Source organism: Nannobrachium achirus, assembly GCF_963921795.1.
Source record: "Nannobrachium achirus genome assembly, chromosome: 1".
NCBI lineage: Eukaryota > Metazoa > Chordata > Actinopteri > Myctophiformes > Myctophidae > Nannobrachium > Nannobrachium achirus.
In genome coordinates, this window is record NC_137810.1 from 16,836,214 (window position 1) to 16,856,977 (window position 20,764).

Here is a 20,764-nt window from a genome sequence, read left to right on the forward strand (position 1 = left end):
GTTGATTCATTATGAATATGTATTTTGCGTTTGGGTCCCGGGGATCTTTTGGTCTCAAGCTAAATGGTTTGGGAACCCCTGCTGTAGAGAACCAAACCCTGCCTAATGTTGTCCTGTGATCATGAAACAGCATGATTGTCATCTGATCTTGTTACCACTAGGGATCACCTTGAATCAGTCGGGATCATGCAACACAACACACCATCACTAAAACCTGTACAAGGAACAGTTCTTGGCACTGGGAACACAATGCCAGTGTTCTGAATTAGATACAAGGTAGCCTGTTAGGAAGAACACATGTTAAATTCTGAAAAGCAACACATTACTGCCGGGGGGAAACCTTGTAGGTCTAAATGGTAAATGGTGGAATTATATAGCGCCTTTATCCTAGACCATACATGGGCAACTGGCGGCCCGGGGGCCACACGCACACGCGGCCCCCACCGTCACTTAATGTGGCCCGCAGGTTAATATCAGAATACTGATATATTATTGATTTCAGCTGTTACAATTCCAAACATGACCTGCTTTAATTCCTTCTGTTTAATGACTTCTAGCTTAATGACTAGTATAGTAGTATTAAAACGTTTTTTATTTTTTGTATTTTTTATGCTCAATGTATTTGTATTCAAGTTCATAAAGTTAACATGAGTATATAATTAAATATATTTGAGAATAGATCGGCTATTTTTTGCTTCTTTTGTATGAGATACTAGAATGACAAAGTAGAATGTAGCAATATGCAATGTGGCCCTCTGGAGTGAAGGTGGAAATATAGTGGCCCTCTCCATCATCAAAGTTGTCATCAGAGATTGTGCATTACATTCACCCATTCACACACACATTCATACACCGATGGCAGAGGAAATCATGCAAGGCACCAACCTGCTCACCGGGAGCAACTAGGGTTTCAGAGTCTTGCTCAAGGACTCTTCGACACTAACTCTGGGGGAGCCCGGGATCAGACTGTGTTCTAATGACGGTTTCTCTACCCCTGAGCCACTGCTGCCCCTGAGCTCATGTTAATAACTTTTCATTGGTTAAATATTTATAAACCCCACAGACAGACTTAATCACTTTTATTATGAAAAATGTTTTGAAAAATTAGCACAAAACAAAAGCAGAACTATAAGCTCACAATGCAATGTGTTGTGAGCTTGTAGATCAGCTACTGTATTTCTTTTGCACGACAACCTTGTATGATGAAATAGAGCTTTTCAGTAACACTTGCTATGCATCCCATTCCCATGTCTATAATTCATTATAAACATAAGTATATTCTATATTCTAATATTATAATCTGCTTATATTATAACACTGTATAATTAAAGTTATAAGAACTAGTACACAATAACAAATGCTTTATAACAATAATCATAACACATGAAGCATTTTATAATGACTTATAAAGTCATTAAGTATTATAATATTTGATCATTGTTGGACATTCACAAACTCCCCCTTCTGAGAACTTTTATGTCACCTAAAATAAACCTGTTTTCATTTAACATTCTCCTATAAACTTTTATGTAACCTAAAATAAACCTGTTTTCATCACAATATGTAATATAATGGTAAGACGGAATTCATTTCCCAGCGGATTCCTCGCGAAATTGCAACCACACTTGCACTTGCATGTTTTATTGCGGAGGTACAAGGTTTCTGCCCAACAGAAAGGAACAGCAACTTCACACAAATGTCTTACTGTTTCCTATCCTGTTGTCCTCAGGAGCTCTCTAACTGATTGGAATATACTCTTAAGTCTCCTTGTACGTGATTAGATTTGTTATTGAGACAGACAGCACTAGGATGACATCATCTGACGTCAAATGCTTCGTAGTTCAAACACGGAGGAACACAGTCAGAGACTGAACAGGATTGTCAAGAGAATCAAGAACTCTGGATATGCATTAGTACACACAGAGGTATGTTTAACCACTGTTTAAAAGGCTGAATGACATATTGAAAACATGGACTTACATGCATGCACGCACTCAAACACTCACTCACTCACGCACGCACACACACACACACACACACACACACACACACACACACACACACACACACACACACACACACACACACACACACACACACACACACACACACACACACACACACACACACACACACACACACACACACACACACACAGGTTTGCAATTACTACTTTGTGGGGACATTACACATAGTCTACTATATTTGTGGGGACATTCCATTCATTTTTAACCCTAACCCTAACCCTAACCCTTGTGGGACACTAAAATGTGTCCCCACAAGGTTTTTTTCTCCGATTGTACTATCTTTGTGGGGACATGAGATCCCCACAAAGTAGTAATTCCCTGTCCACACACACACACACACACACACACACACACACACACACACACACACACACACACACACACACACACACACACACACACACACACACACACACACACACACAATACAAGTCTATTAAAAGAGTTAGGGAGGTCTAAACCCTTCTGGGTTAAGTTAATAGGGTGCCACTCTGTAGATTCTTTATAAAAGAACTTGTTGTTGCCTGTTTATAAAGTGCCTCTTTCACAGATGTAGTTGTGCCCCATAGTAGGCTACTGTGCTATCATCAGATGGGAGCACATATTTAGAAGTCTAAGCAAACGGGAACAATCTGCAACTCATTTATGCCATATTATCATGTTATTTATTTGCATTGCATTAGTTTTTTGGTAAAGGTCATGGTCAGGCTACCCAATGCAGAGTCCTCTACAATGATTTGTTCAACCCCTTTCATTGAGGAACCTCTAGTGCAGTGGTTCTCAAAGTGGGGTACTTGGGGGGGTTACAGGGGGGGGGGGTCCCCTGAAAACAAGCAAACGGATACCTGCCTTTTTTGAAGAAGAACAAAAGGAAGTTTTTGAATAATTTTGAATAACTCAAATCTTCTCTTCTGAGGGTCCTTGACTCCTTTGCACACAATATTTGAGATGGGAGTCCGCGACCAAATAAATTACATATCATTTATTTTTGGGGGTCCTTGACATTAAAAAGTTTGAGAACCACTGCTCCAATGATGTGTCACCCCTCATATCAGTGAAATGCTAAAATATCTTGACACGTCTCTCTTTCTCTGTCAACTGAAGGTAGAATTGGAGGATGCTAGAGTTAATGTGACGGGGATTAAATAGCAGTCATTGTTGGCCACACAAATCAACACAATGTGTTCCCTTACTTGTGACAGACTACTTGACAGCTGATGCATGAAGCCTGGTTTCTTCTCCTGTAGCTGTATGTTGCTGCTGAGGCAGGGGGCGTGAGTGTCCGCTGAGAAAGCACAGCCAGGGCGCAGACTGCAGACAGACACTGTAAATTGATCATGGCAGAGAGAGAGAGAGAGAGAGACATTAGGTTAGAGAGAGATCTAGACTAGACTAGAGAGCTGAGAGAGAGAGAGAGAGAGAGAGAAGGGAGGGGGAGAGAGAGCGAGAGAGAGAGAAGGGAGGGAGAGAGAGAGAGAGAGAGAGAGAGAGAGAGAGAAGGGAGGGAAGGGGAGAGAGAGAGAAGGGAGGAGAGAGAGAGAGAGAGAGAGAGAGAGAGAGAGAGAGGTGAGGTGAGTGAGAGAGTGAGGAGGTGTAGCGTAGCTCGGAATGACTTCGTGGCCATCATCATCCGTCTGTCACTTCCAGCGGGGGAGGAGGATTATTATTATTTCTCGCACGCCGCCGATGATCGGCTCGCACCGCCACCACCAGACTGCATGAATGAGTCGCGTAATGCGAGCGAGAAGAGGATCGGCCTTTTGGGAGAAGAAACATTTATGGTTCGGGGAGGTTTTGCTGGAGTAGTAGCTAGTGGTAGCTAGCGTCAGCTAGCGAGGCTTCAGCTGGCTATACTGGGACCTGGACGGACCATAGAGGCAGGGGCTCTGCTCTTTATCCCAGCAAGAGGATGCTCCGCTGGATACGACAGCAGCTGGTAATGAAATATGAAATTCTGATCTATTAAAGCCCGTACGTGTTGCTGTCACATAACATGATGCCGACACCGTGGCACTTTGACAACAGACAGTGGTGTATTTACTTAAGTACTGTGCTCCAGTTGAGGTATTTGTACTTTTCTTGAGTATTTTAATTTCCAATGGTTCTTCTACAGTTCTACTCCACTTATATCGGATCCAAACAATCCAAACATCGACTCTTTTACTCCACTGCACTGCAATTTTTTTGAAAACTTTAGTTAATACCAGTTAGTTAGTAAATTATAATATAAACCATACATAAACCACTTTAGCCCTATTTTATCCCGTGGCTGTTTCAAAATAGCCGATCTACAAGATCATAAGGCCTCACAATGCAACGGTTGTGAGCTTGTAGATCTGCTATTTTCAAACACATTGTGCTTTTTTTTTTTTTTTTTTTTTGGTGCTTTAAGTACATGTTGATGCCAACACTTTCGTAGACTTTCGTACTTTTAATCAAGTAAATTTTGAATTCCTGACTTTTACTTGTAACTGAGTATTTCTATATTTGCAGTACTTTTACTCAAGTAAAACAGTTGAGTACCTTTTCCACCACTGCTGCCAGGTAGCATGTCCAAAACATTGTCGGTGTTTGACAGCCAGGTGTACGTTAGCTATGCTAGCTACCCTGCTAACACTAGGATGTAATAATACCTTCACATAAAAACTCTTCTTGAGACTCAAGTTGAGAGTACAAAACAGAACGAGTTCGGTTGGTTACATTTTGTGCTCTCTCTCATCATAGTTAAATACAAAATATAAAATATACGAGAGCATTTTTGGTGGAAAATAGTATCGTTCGTGTGTTACCTAAATGTTGAAAAACTTCTTTCAGTTGAAAACACGTCATTATGTCCGTTGGCGCACGAGGAAGTGCATGTGTAAAGTTGGGTCCCTTTCATTTCACATAATGTAATTTGATATGGCTCACCTTACAATATCTAAACTTGTTTACCATTGTTGGCAAATGTGCTACTGACTGAACTGTATAACTTGGTGTCGCGCTAATCATCAATACATATTTTTCTTGGATATTACAGTAAACTCTATTCAGCTGTGGCTGACTGTGGCAGGTGTTTGGTGATGGTTTGATTAGATACATTGCCAACAATCACAGGCTAGGATGGCATGGCGGTGACGTAATTATGCGTTATTATGGTTTCCCCCCCGATATAATAATTATAATAAATACATAGATTACATTCCATTAAATTCAATGTCAGATTAATATAGTAGTATGGGTAGAAAGTAAAGTGTCAAATAAAAACAACTTGAATTGCATTAGTTCTGCATATTACTGCAGTGCATCCAAATAATGTTTAGGAATCTGTCTGACCAGCTGCTGTGATATATTTTTTATTACAAAAAGAAAAGCTATCATCATAATATTGATATTTGTATGTTGTGATATTTGATTTTGGCCAAGTCCTGTCTGTCTGTCTCTCTCTCTCTCCTGTGTAGTTCTGTATAACTCAAGCTATGGCTTAAATGCCTGAGTGAGCTGCTATTCCTGTTAAACATTATATTATATGAGCCAAATTACTTCCCATGAGCCAAACATCTTTAAATAAAAACTGGCTCACAGCAGGGCTTGTCTTTAAATTATGCTAAAAGTAGGTTGAGTCACTGATGCCTGTCTGTCATGTATGACGACATAACTGTTACTACACACGGTTTAGAGGAATGGACTCAGACATACGTGGCCAAAGTAGAGAAATATTGACTCTGTCTAGAATTAGACGCAATGTTCGAAAGAAGCAGAGATGACTTGGCTAGTTAAAAAGTGTCTTGATTCAGTCAGTTACCACTGAATGGATCTGTGATTAAGTTTATGTGTCACTGTTTTTTGAATTGTGCTCTTGAGTGTGAAAGCACTAATGTACTTTTTGAGCAGTGCTAACTGCTCCTGCCTCCTACATCTGGCTTTTGTGTCCCTATGTCTGTATTGTTTATAAGAGAGAAATAATTCAAGAGTTTTTGCAGTATGTTTCTGTGTAAGTGTATTATGTCTGTTAAGGATTTCTTGCAAAGGAGAAATCCTGGAACAAGGTCCTTAATTGATTTCTGTGTCCAAAACGGAAGGAACATTAGACATACTTTGGTTTAGTCTGTTGAGTTGTATCTCCTTTGCACTTCCTGCTGGTATTTTAGATTGACGTGGCGTTTTACAAGCTTTACCAGTTTGGTATACTATCAATTAATTATCATCTCTTATAGTTGCATACTGTCCTCTTTTTGTCGATTTTCTCCCTGTTGTGTTTCCCTGGGGAATGTAAACACTAGGGAAATTGGGGACTTTGGTCAAGTGTAGTCCAGACAGAATAAGTAATGAGTAATTAAAGGAGGAGGCTGGGAAGGCACATTACAGAGAATCTGCCTATAGTATGATAGCCCAGTCATGCCACTGTGATATTGATAAAGGCAAAGGTCTAAAAAGGCATGGCCAAATTCCTAGCAAAGATGGTTATAGAAAGGTGTAGCTCTGGTCCATAGCATTAGTGGAGTTCTCCCTAAGTAGTGACTAGTGAGTTGGCACCGTGATGGCGACGACAAATAGTAAAAATCTAGAAGAAATGGAGTCTCCATCCGGTGGAATATTTTTCATTTTGCCCTAGAAATGTATTTTAAGCGTGTGGTGGGGGGTTCAGACTGCGTCCACTAAGTAGAGTAAGCTTTCAACTCCCCACTGATACCTTTGGTTTGGTGAGGGCCTGAGGGGTGAAACAGTTTTTGTTATTTTCGGACCAGACAACGGGGCTTTCCGGTTTTGCCAAGCCGGGGCGGAGGTAGAGGAACATAGCGTTAGGGAGAACTCTACTAACGCTAGTATGGACCAGAGCTAAGAAAGGAGATGCTATTACGGGGTGCTTCCATCCACATAGCAGCATCAGCCTGGTGAAATGGACTCTGTGACTCCCCATTGCTGCAGCCTTTCTTCAGGTGCCAGATATAAGCATACATTGGGAGTCTATCTTGTATGTACTGTAACTACTAGAAACAAATACCTTTCATGTTGTTTATTTAGTTTGCCTGTAATATGGGATTTCTTTTTATTTGAGCAATGATGCTTCTTTTATATATTATTTTTGTTGTTATTGTTATTATAGTGCTGCATTGTCTGAAGGAAGCCAAAACAAAATAAGTTTTACTGTACCTGTACACAAGATGTAACAATAAAGTCTACCTTGCTTGAATAGGTAATAGTGGCCCACTTCACCTCAAAATTACAGCCCAAATGAAGAAAGAAATGAATTTTAGGAGAATGAATTCTGTGACTTCAGACAGTGTAAGCTCTTCTTTAAAGAGTTTAGACAGGAGAAATAACCCATATGTTACAGAAATATTGATTATACTGTATCTACAACACTGTTTTCCAATACAGTGTCACTTACTTGCATACAGAGACTATACAATACAGTAGAGAACACCTATTGTGTAGGGCTGCCCCTGTGCTTCCAAACTGTAGCTAACATGTATTGTTGCTTTATTTTCTCAGGTTCTGTTCGCAGTACAAATTAAAATGAATAAAGCAACATAAAAACTGTCCCGGGTGCTCCCAAAAGCCTGGGTAGACGATAAAATAACTGACGTTTTTCTTTTTCTTTTTTTTTAGTGAAAGTTTAAAGTTTAAACAGTTGTTTGGTTGGTTGACCTTGATACGAACAGGACGATAGTAAAATGGGAAAAGCAGTGCTATTTATTCATTTACTGCTTATCAGTTAATTCCTGATGACATTGGAATACAGTAGGAAGGAGAACAGGAATGGAGAGGTAAAGTTGTTCTTTGGTCAGGGGCCAATGTGAATTAATGTGGTTCCTTGTGACAAGCTGCTCTATCCACAAGTTTCCGCGGGAGTTTACTGGAGACTATCAGGACCAAACTTCCGGGTTTAACAGCAGACATACAAGCTCACGTCGCGTCGCAGATGCAACCCGTTGTGAGCTTGTAAATCGGCGCCGGAAGATCGATGCAAACGTTTGCGCAATGCACTATGGGGCGTAGGAAACTCGTGGATACCACTCAGCATCTACAGTATAAAATTTTAAGGGAACCCAAGTAGGGGGCAGCTGTCGCAAATGTGATCTGAGGTTACAACACAGTGAAATATTTCTATTGACTTTATGAAGGGAATACTTTAGTCTATATATAGCTAGCTTGAGACATAAGATTCAAGAAGTTTTATTTGTTACTGACTTGTACACAGTTTAAGCAGCAAAATGTTGTTGGCACTTGGCCCATACATAGTGCGACGATTCGTAAGGATCAAAGCTAGTTCAGGGGGCGGTCCCAAGGGAGCGCGCGCGCGGAGGGGGGTGGGTCACTAGGTCCTGCCCCCCCCCTTACCCATAGTTCTTAGGGAAGTCAGATGGTGGGACTCAGTCTTGTTGCATAGCACTGCTGCTGCTACCACGCTGCAGTACACACACAAGTGCCACACTTGTTGCTTGCAGGTAGCTGTGCTGTTGCCCACCGCTTGGAGAGGGTGCCTAACTGGGCTGAGTATTTCTGGCTGTTCTGCTATTTTACTATCGCTCAATTCATATTCTTAGCTGCCAAACTAAGAAGCTGTGTTATTGGCCAGGTTGTATGGGAAGTTTGAGATTGTTATTCTGGTAATCGCTGAATTCTAAACTGCTGTTTCAAGGTTCAGATTGCTTGCTATCGTTGCTGGTGCCTAGCTGATTTCTGTACTTTCAGTTGTTTGTTGCTAAAGCTATTTCAAAGGTGCTACAGGCTTGCTAAAGTTGCTAAAGGTAAACTCAGTATCATAGAAGTTGGCTGTGGCTACGGGCTAAATGCTAACTTATTTCGTGCCCTGGTGGGCCTATACTGGGCTACCATGAGTTAAAGTAATCTCAGTTGTTGGGTTTGTCGATATGTCAGTGCTTTGCAACGGCGCGGGCCGTATCAGCTAGCGCGGAACAACAGGTTTAATGTACAGTCAGCTAGGAGCTAGGTGGCTATTGCTAGCCGGCTATTTCGGTAAGGATGCTGTTAGCTGGTAAATAAATGGTTTCTGTCGCTTCTTGGACCACAGTAGGGCTGCTGCCAGTTACCGTGGCGTAGAAGCCCTCGCGGGATGAATTATTAAATACAGTAATCGCCTCTTTGAGAAGCCTATAAAGGATGTCTGTCTGCGTGGGCTCCTGAGAGGAGGAAACCCGCAAGCTCATAGGTGCCACAGTTTACGTGCAACAATGTTTTGCTTCCGCTAACGCAAGTCGTGCCTGTCTGTCCTGACGTCACCAGTTGAACTCGCTAGTGCATGCAGGGAATCGTAGTCTTCTCTATATGCTCGGTAGCTCCAGCTAAATATTCTCTTCTGCTACGGTAGGAGCCATCGTTCATTCCAGCCACGAGCTGTCTGTTGATGGTCGGCTAGCTTGCAACTCAGAACTCATGTAGCTAAAGAGGTTTGCTAACGTTCCGTAATGACTCTTCAAGCTGCCTATTCCATGGGGGTTGCGTGTGTCCGTGGTCAGCAGCTACCTAGCATACAGGCTAGCAGAGGGTAACGTCACGAAGCGAAGGGTGGCGCACGGTCTGCGCATTCTGAGCACAGCACATGGGTAATGTGGCTCTCTCTAGCATTTAACCTTCCCACTCTTCCCACTCTTCAAGCTGCCTATTCCATGGGGGTTGCGTGTGTCCGTGGTCAGCAGCTACCTAGCATACAGGCTAGCAGAGGGTAACGTCACGAAGCGAAGGGTGGCGCACGGTCTGCGCATTCTGAGCACAGCACATGGGTAATGTGGCTCTCTCTAGCATTTAACCTCCAGGTCATCTGGTCCGTTACGATTCTTTTTCGTTATTATATTATTTTGTGTGCACGCGCAGTTCATAGGGCAGGGATGCGCATGTATTATCCATGTCTATGCTTCGCTTGTGCGCACTGTACAAGCTTAGCATACAGGCTTCGTTTGCTGTTCATGAGGATCTTGCCTGGTCTCGGTTAATGCTAGCTTTGCCCAAGCTGCGGCTGCCTGCTGGCATAGCAGCTGATGATGGTTGCCGATGCTACTCTGGTGAAAACGCTAACATCTGTTTATGTTTGCAGCTCGGGCCAGAAACTGCCGCGTGTCTGTTGGCATCAGGGCGGCGTCGAGTGTGGCAGCGTTGAAGTCATTGGATACTATCCTCTATCGAGCTGCCGTATTGTTTCAATCTAAGGTTATAGTTCTGGGTCTCTGCGTATCGCACTGTATGTCCTTGCGGTGTTTCCGTAGCTGCGGCACTCGAGCTAATAATTACAGCTAAGGCTACTGCTAGTGAAAAATGACGAGTTGTTTATCTTTACAATCACATTAAAGCGGCCACAGGACTGTTGCATCATGTTCACCATTGCAGCTCCAGGATAAAGGCTGCTAACGCCATGCTTTCTTTTCAGCTCAGGCTAAAGTGCTACATGTCTGTTGCTGCAGCTCACGCCAAAGCGAATACTTGTTAGTTGCTAACATTCTGTTTGTTATTTCAGCGCCAAGCCGGAGTGGCTGCAGGCCCACTGCTACGTCATCAGGTTATCATGGCAGCTTTATGCTAAAGCGGCTACATGTTCCACTAATCGTGTTTTACTTTTTAGCTTCTTGCTGCGGCTGCTACATGTCTAAATGCTAACATAATTTCTATCCTTTCAGCTCATGCTGGAGCTGCTGCATAGCTGCTACTACAGCAGGTCGCCATAGCAGCATGGCGCTGCAGCTGCTGAGGTTTTCTGCTAACAGATTTATCATTACAGCTCCAGGCCGGAGCTGCGGCATGCCCCCGCCACGGCATCAGAATAGCATGGCAGCTTTATGCTAAAGCTGCTACATGTTCCACTAAATCGCGTTTTTCTTTATAGCTTCGGGCCACGGCTGCTACATGTTGCTGCTAACATCAGGTTTGTCCTTTCAGCTTCTTGCCGGAGCCGCTGCATAGCGGCTGCTACAGCATGCCATCATTGCAGCGTCGCGCTGCAGCGGCTGAGTGTTTTCTGCTAACATGTTTATCTTTATAGTTTCGTCCACTACTGCATAATTCCATGAGACCAGTCAGGAGTCGGTTAGCACTGGAGAGGGCATTGCTACTACAGCTTCCGCTACTTCTGCCGCTACCATGAGCTGCCAGCCTGCCCGCCCGCATGCCTGCCCGCCTGCCCGCCCTCCCGCCCGCATGCCTGCCCGGCTGCCCGCCTGCACGCGCCATATTCAGCAGACGGAAGTGGCCTACCGCCAGCCCGCCGCCGCCTGCCTTCCCGCCCGCCTGCCTTCCCACCTGCCTGTCGGCCCTCCCGTCCGGCTGCCCGCCCGCCCGCTACAGCATCAGTTAATGCTATTACTGCTGCTACCATGAGCATGATCCAGCGCTGCGTCGTGCTGGAAGCCTGTGGTGCCGGCCCATCTTCCGGAGGCGCTGTCAGGCTGCGACCGTCGTCGCCACCGCCAGGTCGCAAGGGAACATGGGAAGCTGCAGTTCCAGCACCAGCGGTGGGAACTCCATTCCTCTCGCCAGCTGCAGCTTTCCCAGATGCCCTGAGGAGCCACACTCTAGCAGGTAAATAGCAACGCATTTGCTTGTTCGATTCTGTGAGCGTTCAGCCGCTCTCTAAGCTTGCTAATAATAGGCATCCATAGTTGGATAGCAGCGACTTACTTGTACTGAATGTTGGGCTTTAGCCGCTCTCTAGGCTTGCATAGCTTGCCTTTAAAGGTCAAGACGGGTATCTCGTGGAGATTCTCATATGTGCAGCAGCAGACTCTGCAGCAGAGCGCTCCGTGGGCTGCGAAAATCTTCTCTGTGATCCTAAAAGTCAGCGACCTTAGGCGTGGTTTCATTGTTATGGTCAGCTAAAGCTAAGATGGTTATTTCTGCGGCAAGCACATGCGGTCACCAAGGCCAGGCTTAAGATGCGACTAGCACATGGCCTCTGAAGATTGCAGCTCGCAGTTTAAGCAGGGAAGGTACACCAGTGTCAGTCGCAGAACTAACTCTCCTTTCTGTCCTTTCATGTCCATGCTGAACACCGGGCTGTCTGCCCGACGTCCTCGTCTCACGACCCCCGGAGAGAGCTGCCAGATTTGCGGCCCGCCCCTCTTCACTCTGCATTCTCTCCGGATCGGAGCAGCCACACCACCAGCACTTCTGGTGCCCTCAGCTAACTCAAGATCCTGCACGCCAAGCTATCAAGCACACACAACACAGGACTGACCGAAGCGTAATGGTTCCAAGCTGGAGTTGGACGCGTTTCAGTTAACGCTTCTGCTGCTGATGCTAATAGTGCTGCAGGCACTATTAGCAGGGTTGTTCCATAGGGTTCATTTTGCTGCTTCTGCTGCGTTACTCGGGGCACGCGCCCCTGATAGGTTGCGTGTTTTATTTGCTGCTTCTGTTGCGTTACTCGGGGCACGCGCCCCTGATAGGTTGCGGGCCACGATAAATATTACGCTTTAATATTTCAATCTTGCAAAAGCTAGGTGGTTGCTGGGGTGTTAGTTAGGTAGGTTGTGAAGCTGTATGGCGCTGTAGTTATATGAATTAAAGGTTTCATCGCTGCTTCTGGTTCTGCTGTCTATATATATATACGTCCATGTTGCTGCTCCCGCTTTTCTCTAGGGTGTTTTAGTATGGCTTCAGTCAGATTGCAGTATATCGTTATAGTCAGCAGTACCACCTTCCTCACCGTTGGTTCGGTCTGCCAGCTGCTAACATTCTTAATTAATAAATTGCTTTAGCAGTACTTATAGCGTTTTTGGCAAGCTGCCAATATCATTGCTTAGTATTTTGCCTTAGTAATATTCGCTCTGCCAGATGCTAATATGCTTAATTATTATATTTTTGCGTTAGCAGGAAAGGCAGTTCATAGTTTGCCCCGCAGTAATGATAACTTAATCGCTAGAGTCACAGCAGAGCTGCCTTCCTCGCAGTTGGCTAGCACTGGCATGGGATTCTGAGATTTTGGCGTGCTTTGGGGGTTTGTAGTTTTGGGGGGTATCGGGCCAGGGCTCGCTGTAACTAAATTATGCCCTCGATGCTCATGGTAACATGAGGATCGTGGGTTCAGCGAGCCATGGCCCGAGGCAGAACCCCATGCCAAACCATGCTAACTTAGGCTATAGATTCTATGCTGTCTTATAGTAGAGCTAAGGTAGGCTGCCAATACTATGCGCTTAGATATAGGCTTAGATTCTATGCTGTCTCTATAGTAGGGTGCTCAATATGCCATGCTGTGTGATGCTTGCTTTCTGCCTTCATTCTGGTCAATAAAGTATATCTTAACCCAAGTGATCGTCTCCTGAAATAGTGCGACGATTCGTAAGGATCAAAGCTAGTTCAGGGGGCGGTCCCAAGGGAGCGCGCGCGCGGAGGGGGGTGGGTCACTAGGTCCTGCCCCCCCCCTTACCCATAGTTCTTAGGGAAGTCAGATGGTGGGACTCAGTCTTGTTGCATAGCACTGCCCCGCCACCACCCCAGCGCCACCTTCAGGTTCTGCCTTTGATCCCCCTCGGGGGGTATCGGGCCAGGGCTCGCTGTAACTAAATTATGCCCTCGATGCTCATGGTAACATGAGGATCGTGGGTTCAGCGAGCCATGGCCCGAGGCAGAACCCCATGCCAAACCATGCTAACTTAGGCTATAGATTCTATGCTGTCTTATAGTAGAGCTAAGGTAGGCTGCCAATACTATGCGCTTAGATATAGGCTTAGATTCTATGCTGTCTCTATAGTAGGGTGCTCAATATGCCATGCTGTGTGATGCTTGCTTTCTGCCTTCATTCTGGTCAATAAAGTATATCTTAACCCAAGTGATCGTCTCCTGAAATACATTTTACAATTTTGGCATTTAGCAGACGCTCTTAAGCCCTTTGCACACAGGCGCGTTTATCCGTGCGGATAAAACGGACAATTTCACTTTTTAAAAAGAAAACAATGATTCTCTACGACCTCATGCACACCGGATCCGAATTGGCCGTGCGACGAGTGGCTGCGGCCGTGCGTCTTTTTCTCGATCGAACCCAGTTCGATTCGTGCGTCTTGTCGCATGCGGTAAAAAAACTCTTCACTCCTTTTATGACTCCTTTTTGGATCCGCAGCGCCGATTCCGCACAGCATTGCACACCAAATCCAATGCGTTTTATTCATGCAGCAAACGAAAAAAACACAATTGTCCTGTGTGCAAAGGGCTTTAATCCAGAGTGACTTACAATAAGCAAGGTAATACATCAATACAATAAGCAAGGTAATACATCATTTCTTTTTTTGGCGAAATTAACCTGAATGTGAAATAACCACTTTAAGTCAGCAGACACTCACACTCTTAGCTGTGTGCAGCTACTTGTCACTCGGGGTTACATTTATTTGTTACTGCACAAGTAAGTCAGACGAGTAAGTACAGGTCATAAAGGAACAGTTTTAGGTCATGAGGATGTCATGTTATGGCTTAAGCTAGCACAGTGCTGTAGGCACAGCAGGCCTGCAGCACAGCGATTCTGTGTTCTGTGTTTTCTGGCATCTTGACCAGGAACATGTTGTTGTAATGTTGTACCACTGGCACTTTGGCTGAAATAAATGTCAGAAAAATTAACTGACTTTATTTAGCTGCATTGATTTGAAGTATATGATTCAACTTCTAATGTTATATATTGTTTAGAATTGTTTTAAAATGTTTCAATATAAAAAAGCTGTAATATTTGGGGAAAATCACAATAATCATGATTCAAATCGCAGGAAAACTCAATAATCGCGATATAATCGAATCGTCACCCTCGAAATCGAATCGAATCGGGAGGTAAAAAAATTATATAAAACCTAAAAACACGCTCGCACAGCACACACACACACACACACACACACACACACACACACACACACACACACACACACACACACACACACACACACACACACACACACATTTGAGAAACCAGGAAATTGATATCTATGCCCAGCAAGCATGGACAGTGCCAATCAATTCTGTGTCAGCGTGTAGTGCATTACGTGGTTTATTGTAGATGTGCACAAGACTACATAAATACAAATAATAGCAAAGTACCCTGCTTTCACCTATTTGTTTAATATACAGTAGGCTATCGTATATCTTGCTGACATTTGAGTTTGTAGATGAACCGTAAGCTTTTATAATTCACCAGCTGAGCTGACTGTATTGATTGTGCTGAAAAACGTGTTAACACCTTCCTTATCAAGTTGCCATTGATGCCATTTAATCTCTAATTTATCTGATTTGGAATAGTTCTCGGGAACCCTAAATTGAGAAAATAATACAGTTGCAATGTTGCATAAATGAAAGTCTCTCTCTCTCTCTCTCATTGTGTGTCTCTCTCTCTCTCACTCACGCACGCAGGCACGCACGCATGCACGCACGCACACACAGAAACAACACACACACACACACACACACACACACACACACACACACACACACACACACACACACACACACACACACACACACACACACACACAGAGAGAGAGAGCACTTCTACTGTTTATTTGTCACCTCTTACCTGCTATAAAATGTTCGATTATAATAATAAAAAAATATGATTTTTTTTTACACTATAATTAGAAACACAAATACAACTTATTTTATTTTGTGTGTGTCAGTTTTTGCTTTTCTTTTTGATAGAGTAGAGAGACAGGAAGTCAGGAACCTGAAAGCAGAGAAAGGGGAAGAACCACACCTAGGTCTCCAGCAAGAATTGCACTGGGGATGTTGCACTCATATGGTCGACACGCACCTACACGCACACCATAAGCACACACACACACACACACACACACACACACACACACACACACACACACACACACACACACACACACACACACACACACACACACACGCCTGATCACAATCTCCCCTAAAAGAAAGAAAGAAACAATTAGTATGAATACATGCCTGTGTGTTTTACAATTCTTGTTAAGAACCTGGTTTAGATATGAAAAATCAAACCTCGTTCGAAGTGGAGCTGTGAATTTGAGCAGTTCCAGATCTATGCTTTTGATTCTATGTGTTTTAGATCTATGAATTCTAAGTGTTCTATATATAAATTCTATGTGTTCTAGATCTATAAATTATGTGTTCTAGTTCTATATTCTTTTTGATTGTTTTTACGTGTACTAGATCCCGTGTGTGTGTGTGTGTGTGTGTGTGTGTGTGTGTGTGTGTGTGTGTGTGTGTGTGTGTGTGTGTGTGTGTGTGTGTGTGTGTGTGTGTGTGTGTGTGTGTGTGTGTGTGTGTGTGTGTGTGTGTGTGTGTGTGTGTGTGTGTGTGTGTGTGTGTGTGTGTGTGTGTGTGTGTGTGTGGTAAAGCCGCGCATGCGCAGATCCTGTTCATTCTTGACGACAGACTCTGGTGAGACTCTGGTTAGGACACACATTGCTGCCTATGGGGAGCTTGTGTTCCACACAGCTCCAAAAACAAGTAGTGTTGAGGTGGGTTCAGTAGGGGTTCAGCAAGTCTCCTCTGATTCACTAAAGGCTGGTACACACTGCAAGATATTTGCTCCCATTATGCTGTACAGAAAGAGTTAAAATTATGTTTTTATGTGGCCACACCCACCAGCTCATATAAGTATGCCTGGTTGTCTCTGTCTGTTTTTTTTTTAAGATATGTTTTTGGGCTTTTATGCCTTTATTGATAGGACAGTAGACTGACAGGAAATGGGGGGAGAGATGGGGAGTGACACGCGGCAAAAGTCGTCCGGATCGGGAATCAAACTGTCGACAGGCATCCATGCCTAAGTGGTATGCGCCCGGACCAATAGGCCAGCGGGCGCCCCCCGCTGCTACAATTCTGAGGAACAAAACCGAATAAGTTTACCCTTGTGTACTCGTTGGATGTTAGGAGGTTAATTACCATTAAGAGAGCCCATACACATTACAGTAGTCATTCATGTTAGAATTGAGGTCTTGACAGAGTTAAGGTCGTTGCACACTACTCCGTTTTTTTGGCCGAATATATACGAGCGAATTTTGGAGCACGTAAATAAATAAATCAACCTCACGTTATGTCAATCACGTTTGCACACTGCCGCCCGTTTCGTACCACTGAGTCCCTTGCTCTCTCTCTCTCTCTCTACTTGCCCTGAAAAACGCATTTCGCAACGAAAAAACGCGGCAGTGTGCAACCAGCTTTAGAGTGTAGGCTACATTTCCCAACCCAGTCTGACACTTGGTCTGAGAACGTTTGTGATTTCCTAGGACCGATAGCTTGTTGGACACATCAGTGAGACTGCAAGACAACTTAGCTGGATAAACAGAACCAGAAAGACTAAAGAAAGGTGTGTGGTGGTGTGTATGATGCATCTTGTTGAGCACGATGTTGTGAAAACAGCAGCAGAGAAAGGCTAATGGTTTACATGTGTTCATGAGCTGAGCTGGCTCTGTGTGTTCACTGTGCTGTGAGAGTGACGTGGCTACATCCTCACACGTGTGCGAGTGTGTGTTTGTTGTGGGTGTGTCGCATATGGCAGTTGCCATATGTAAACCTGCTTGCAACAGTCACAGATGGGTATTGGATTCACTCTTTTGTTGTCAGAATTCATTGTCCAATAAACAATAATAATAATAATAATAGAGGGGCAACCAATAAGAATCATTTTTAACCTATACCTCTGCACCATCATGATGTAACAATTGTTTTTCTGTCTCTTGCACTCTCTCTCACCCTTAAACTAAATCTCCTCTGCATTCTAAAAAACTAAATTGTTTCAGAAGTGGAACATGAAAAAAGACATCATTGTAGCAAATCAGAAAAAATAATGTTAAAGCTTTTCTCTTCATTATCCCCAGAAGTAATGTTTGGTGCACTGCATTGAAGAGGTTTCTGGCGTGTAGTGTTATTTGAAATTTCAATAGAGGATCAACCTGTGTTGGTTGTCCATAGTGTCATTAATGGCAGTGTGTTGAAACCTTGAAGCCATGATAACAGTAATACATCTCTGCTTCATATCCTGCCATGTTGTTCACATTGTCTCTTTTATCGATTTCATCACCATGTCCACAGCCAATATCGGCCTCTCTGTTATTTCAAAATTGCTGATGTGTATCGCCTATCATCTTCAGTAGATTCAATGCTAGAAGTGAAGCTAATAGTGATGGCATATACTGTAAGGCTCTTCTTGTAACAAGCCAGGAATCATTTACTATCAAGTTTATTCACTACTACTGTCAACGGTATTCTGGGGTACAGAAGAGGTAGGAAACGGAGGCGTTATTTGCAGAGTTCTTGTTTTTAGTTTTTTTCCCCCCACTATCAAACACAAGCTGAAGTAATTAAATTAGTTAATTAAAATTCAAACTCTACAGACTACTAGGGATGGGGGATAAGGGATGACGATAAGCGATATTATCGTTTATCGTAATAAAAAACACTCACAATAATCGTATCGTGGAGATTTAATTTATCGTGATATTGTCCTCCGTCATGCACTGGGATCAATTCTCCTTTTATTTGCCGAGCTGCATATCCGGTACCACTTTAACCCTCTATAATTGGTAAAGGTACTAATTTTTTTTATCAAATGTCTTTGCCAAAAAAATGCCGATCTACAAGCCCACAACGCGTCACGACGTTCGCCCCAGGATAATGGATTTTTATCATCGCAATATCGTAAATCGCGATTTCTTTTGTCACAATAATCGTGATATGACATTTTCATATCGTCCCATCCCTACTGACTACTTGACCTCTTCCCTTTGTGTCCCTCTTTCCCACAGGGGTTTGACCCTCCCCACCAGAGTGAGACCAGGACGGTGTACGTGGCTAACCGTTTCCCCCAGCATGGCCATTACGTACCGCAACGCTTTGCTGACAACAGAATCATCTCATCTAAGGTACCATTTAATGTTCTAGCACAGTGGTTCTCAACATGTGGGTGGGAACATGATTTCTTTTTTTTTTCTTTTTTTTTGGACAATTTCTGCATCAAAAGTAATCGTCAAATGGTCAAACATTGGCGACATTGTCAAAGAAAGAGGCAACAATTGTGAAGAATATCAGAGATCTCCCTATTTTCACAATATTTATCTGTGGAACTGAGTCAAACTAAATCGAATGCCTCAACTCCTACAATTCCAAGTGCTTATCAGAGTGGGAGGTCCCCAGTTCAAATATGATTATTTTGGGGGTCACAGCCTGAAAAGGTTGAGAACCACTGCTCTAGCACTGCATGGAATTGATTTAGGCTGTGTGTGTCCACAGGGCAAGGAAGCTACCGTTGGAATTGTTGTCCAGTGACAACAATGGACTAGAGATGGGTATAGTTTTGCAACCGGTTAGACGACATAATTACCCAGTTAATACTAAGGCTGAAATACAGTTATGACCCACATTCCCAACGCAAAATGAAAATTGCATGTGTACACACTACACAGAATTAACGTTTATAAGAATGGTAGTTATTTAGACTCGGCATGATTCAGCATGTCATAAAATGCCGTAGGCCTAAATAATAATAATAATAATAAAATTATAATAATTATAATAAAACAAATAATAGACAAGGGTTTGTCATAATCTGTGCAGCTTGTAAAATATGTTAGCATACAGTTGGACATCGGTGAAGACATTGACATTAACTAAATCAGATTTTCACAAGATTTTTCATTGCCCATCATTTGGAGAGAAATAAAAGAAATTGGTCAGTTCAACTTAACCAGTTACTTTTGTTGGTTGATAAGACACAAGGGAAATTCACCTATTTAAACACACATTTATGTGTTGTTGCTACTGTCGTATCCTACTGACTCACCTGCCAGTGAGGAGCCTCCACCAGGAGAACGTAGAGCCTTCGTCCTACTCCTCCCGCCCAACACTAATTGTGAGATATTTATTTCCAGGAATGAATAGGCATTATGGCTACTGATACGGAGGTATTTACTCTTGTGTGCAATGCACAGACTATACTTTAAACATTACAAATGTAGGTCAATGACAAAGAAGGCAGTACATCCGCATGTGGATATGCTGTACATACAGTAAGTTCAGTAGAAATGTTACCTTAGAAGTCTATAATTAATTTTATAGCTTGTATAGAACATACTGTACATTATTGATGTGTGTGTGTGTGTGTGTGTGTGTGTGTGTGTGTGTGTGTGTGTGTGTGTGTGTGTGTGTGTGTGTGTGTGTGTGTGTGTGTGTGTGTGTGTGTGTGTGTGTGTGTGTGTGTGTGTGTGTGTGTGTGTGTGTGTGTGTGTGCGCGCGCGTGTGCGTGCGTGCTGTTTCATTATTTCATGTTTACATACAGTAGCTGGATGTTTGGACAAGCATCTCAGCTGCACAGTAGTACTACAGCCATTTGACAATTCCAACACACATTTCACGTGTGTGTCAGGTCCCCAACATGGGGTTCTTACAGTATTTGTCCCTCCAGTGTGTGCAGTAATGTTTTCTCCTCAGTGTTAATTTATCTAACTTGTAACTCAGCTTGCTGTACACTCCGAGTAAAATGAACTCTGAGGATTTGACTGTGCAGTTTGATCCTATTAGTAATCTCAGAGCAGGCTTTGGTTAGGCTTGGTTGGATGAGAGTGTTCTGCTGGACTTTGGAAGAGCCACTGCTAATGTCAGGCCAAATTAATTAGTAGTTCAGCAGGTGTCGTCTAGTCAGCCTCCTACCGCTGCTTTGCCTGCTCAAGCATTGAGTATGAGCAGCAGGAATGTGTGATTAACAATGAGGGGGAGCAACAGAATGCTGGTGGGGCCACCAATATATTATCACTGTCGGGTCGGGTGGAAACTTGGTATGTCCAAAATGG

At 43.4% G+C, this 20,764-nt stretch overlaps 1 protein-coding gene across 3 annotated transcripts in view; it reads left to right on the plus strand.

Moving 5' to 3' along the window:
* The first annotated feature begins 3,645 nt into the window (after window positions 1-3,645).
* atp11b (ATPase phospholipid transporting 11B) overlaps window positions 3,646-20,764 on the plus strand; it is an 84,615-nt gene continuing 67,496 nt past the window's right edge. For 2 of the 3 annotated variants that reach the window (XM_080736487.1, XM_080736486.1), the window contains exons 1-2: window positions 3,646-3,963; window positions 18,725-18,841. In XM_080736487.1, coding sequence (XP_080592613.1) covers window positions 3,937-3,963; window positions 18,725-18,841 — 144 coding nt within the window. In that variant the 5' untranslated portion in view covers window positions 3,646-3,936. Of the gene's footprint in view, window positions 3,964-17,270; window positions 17,287-18,724; window positions 18,842-20,764 lie in introns of those variants that run through there. The other variant, XM_080736488.1, reaches the window with a different exon arrangement.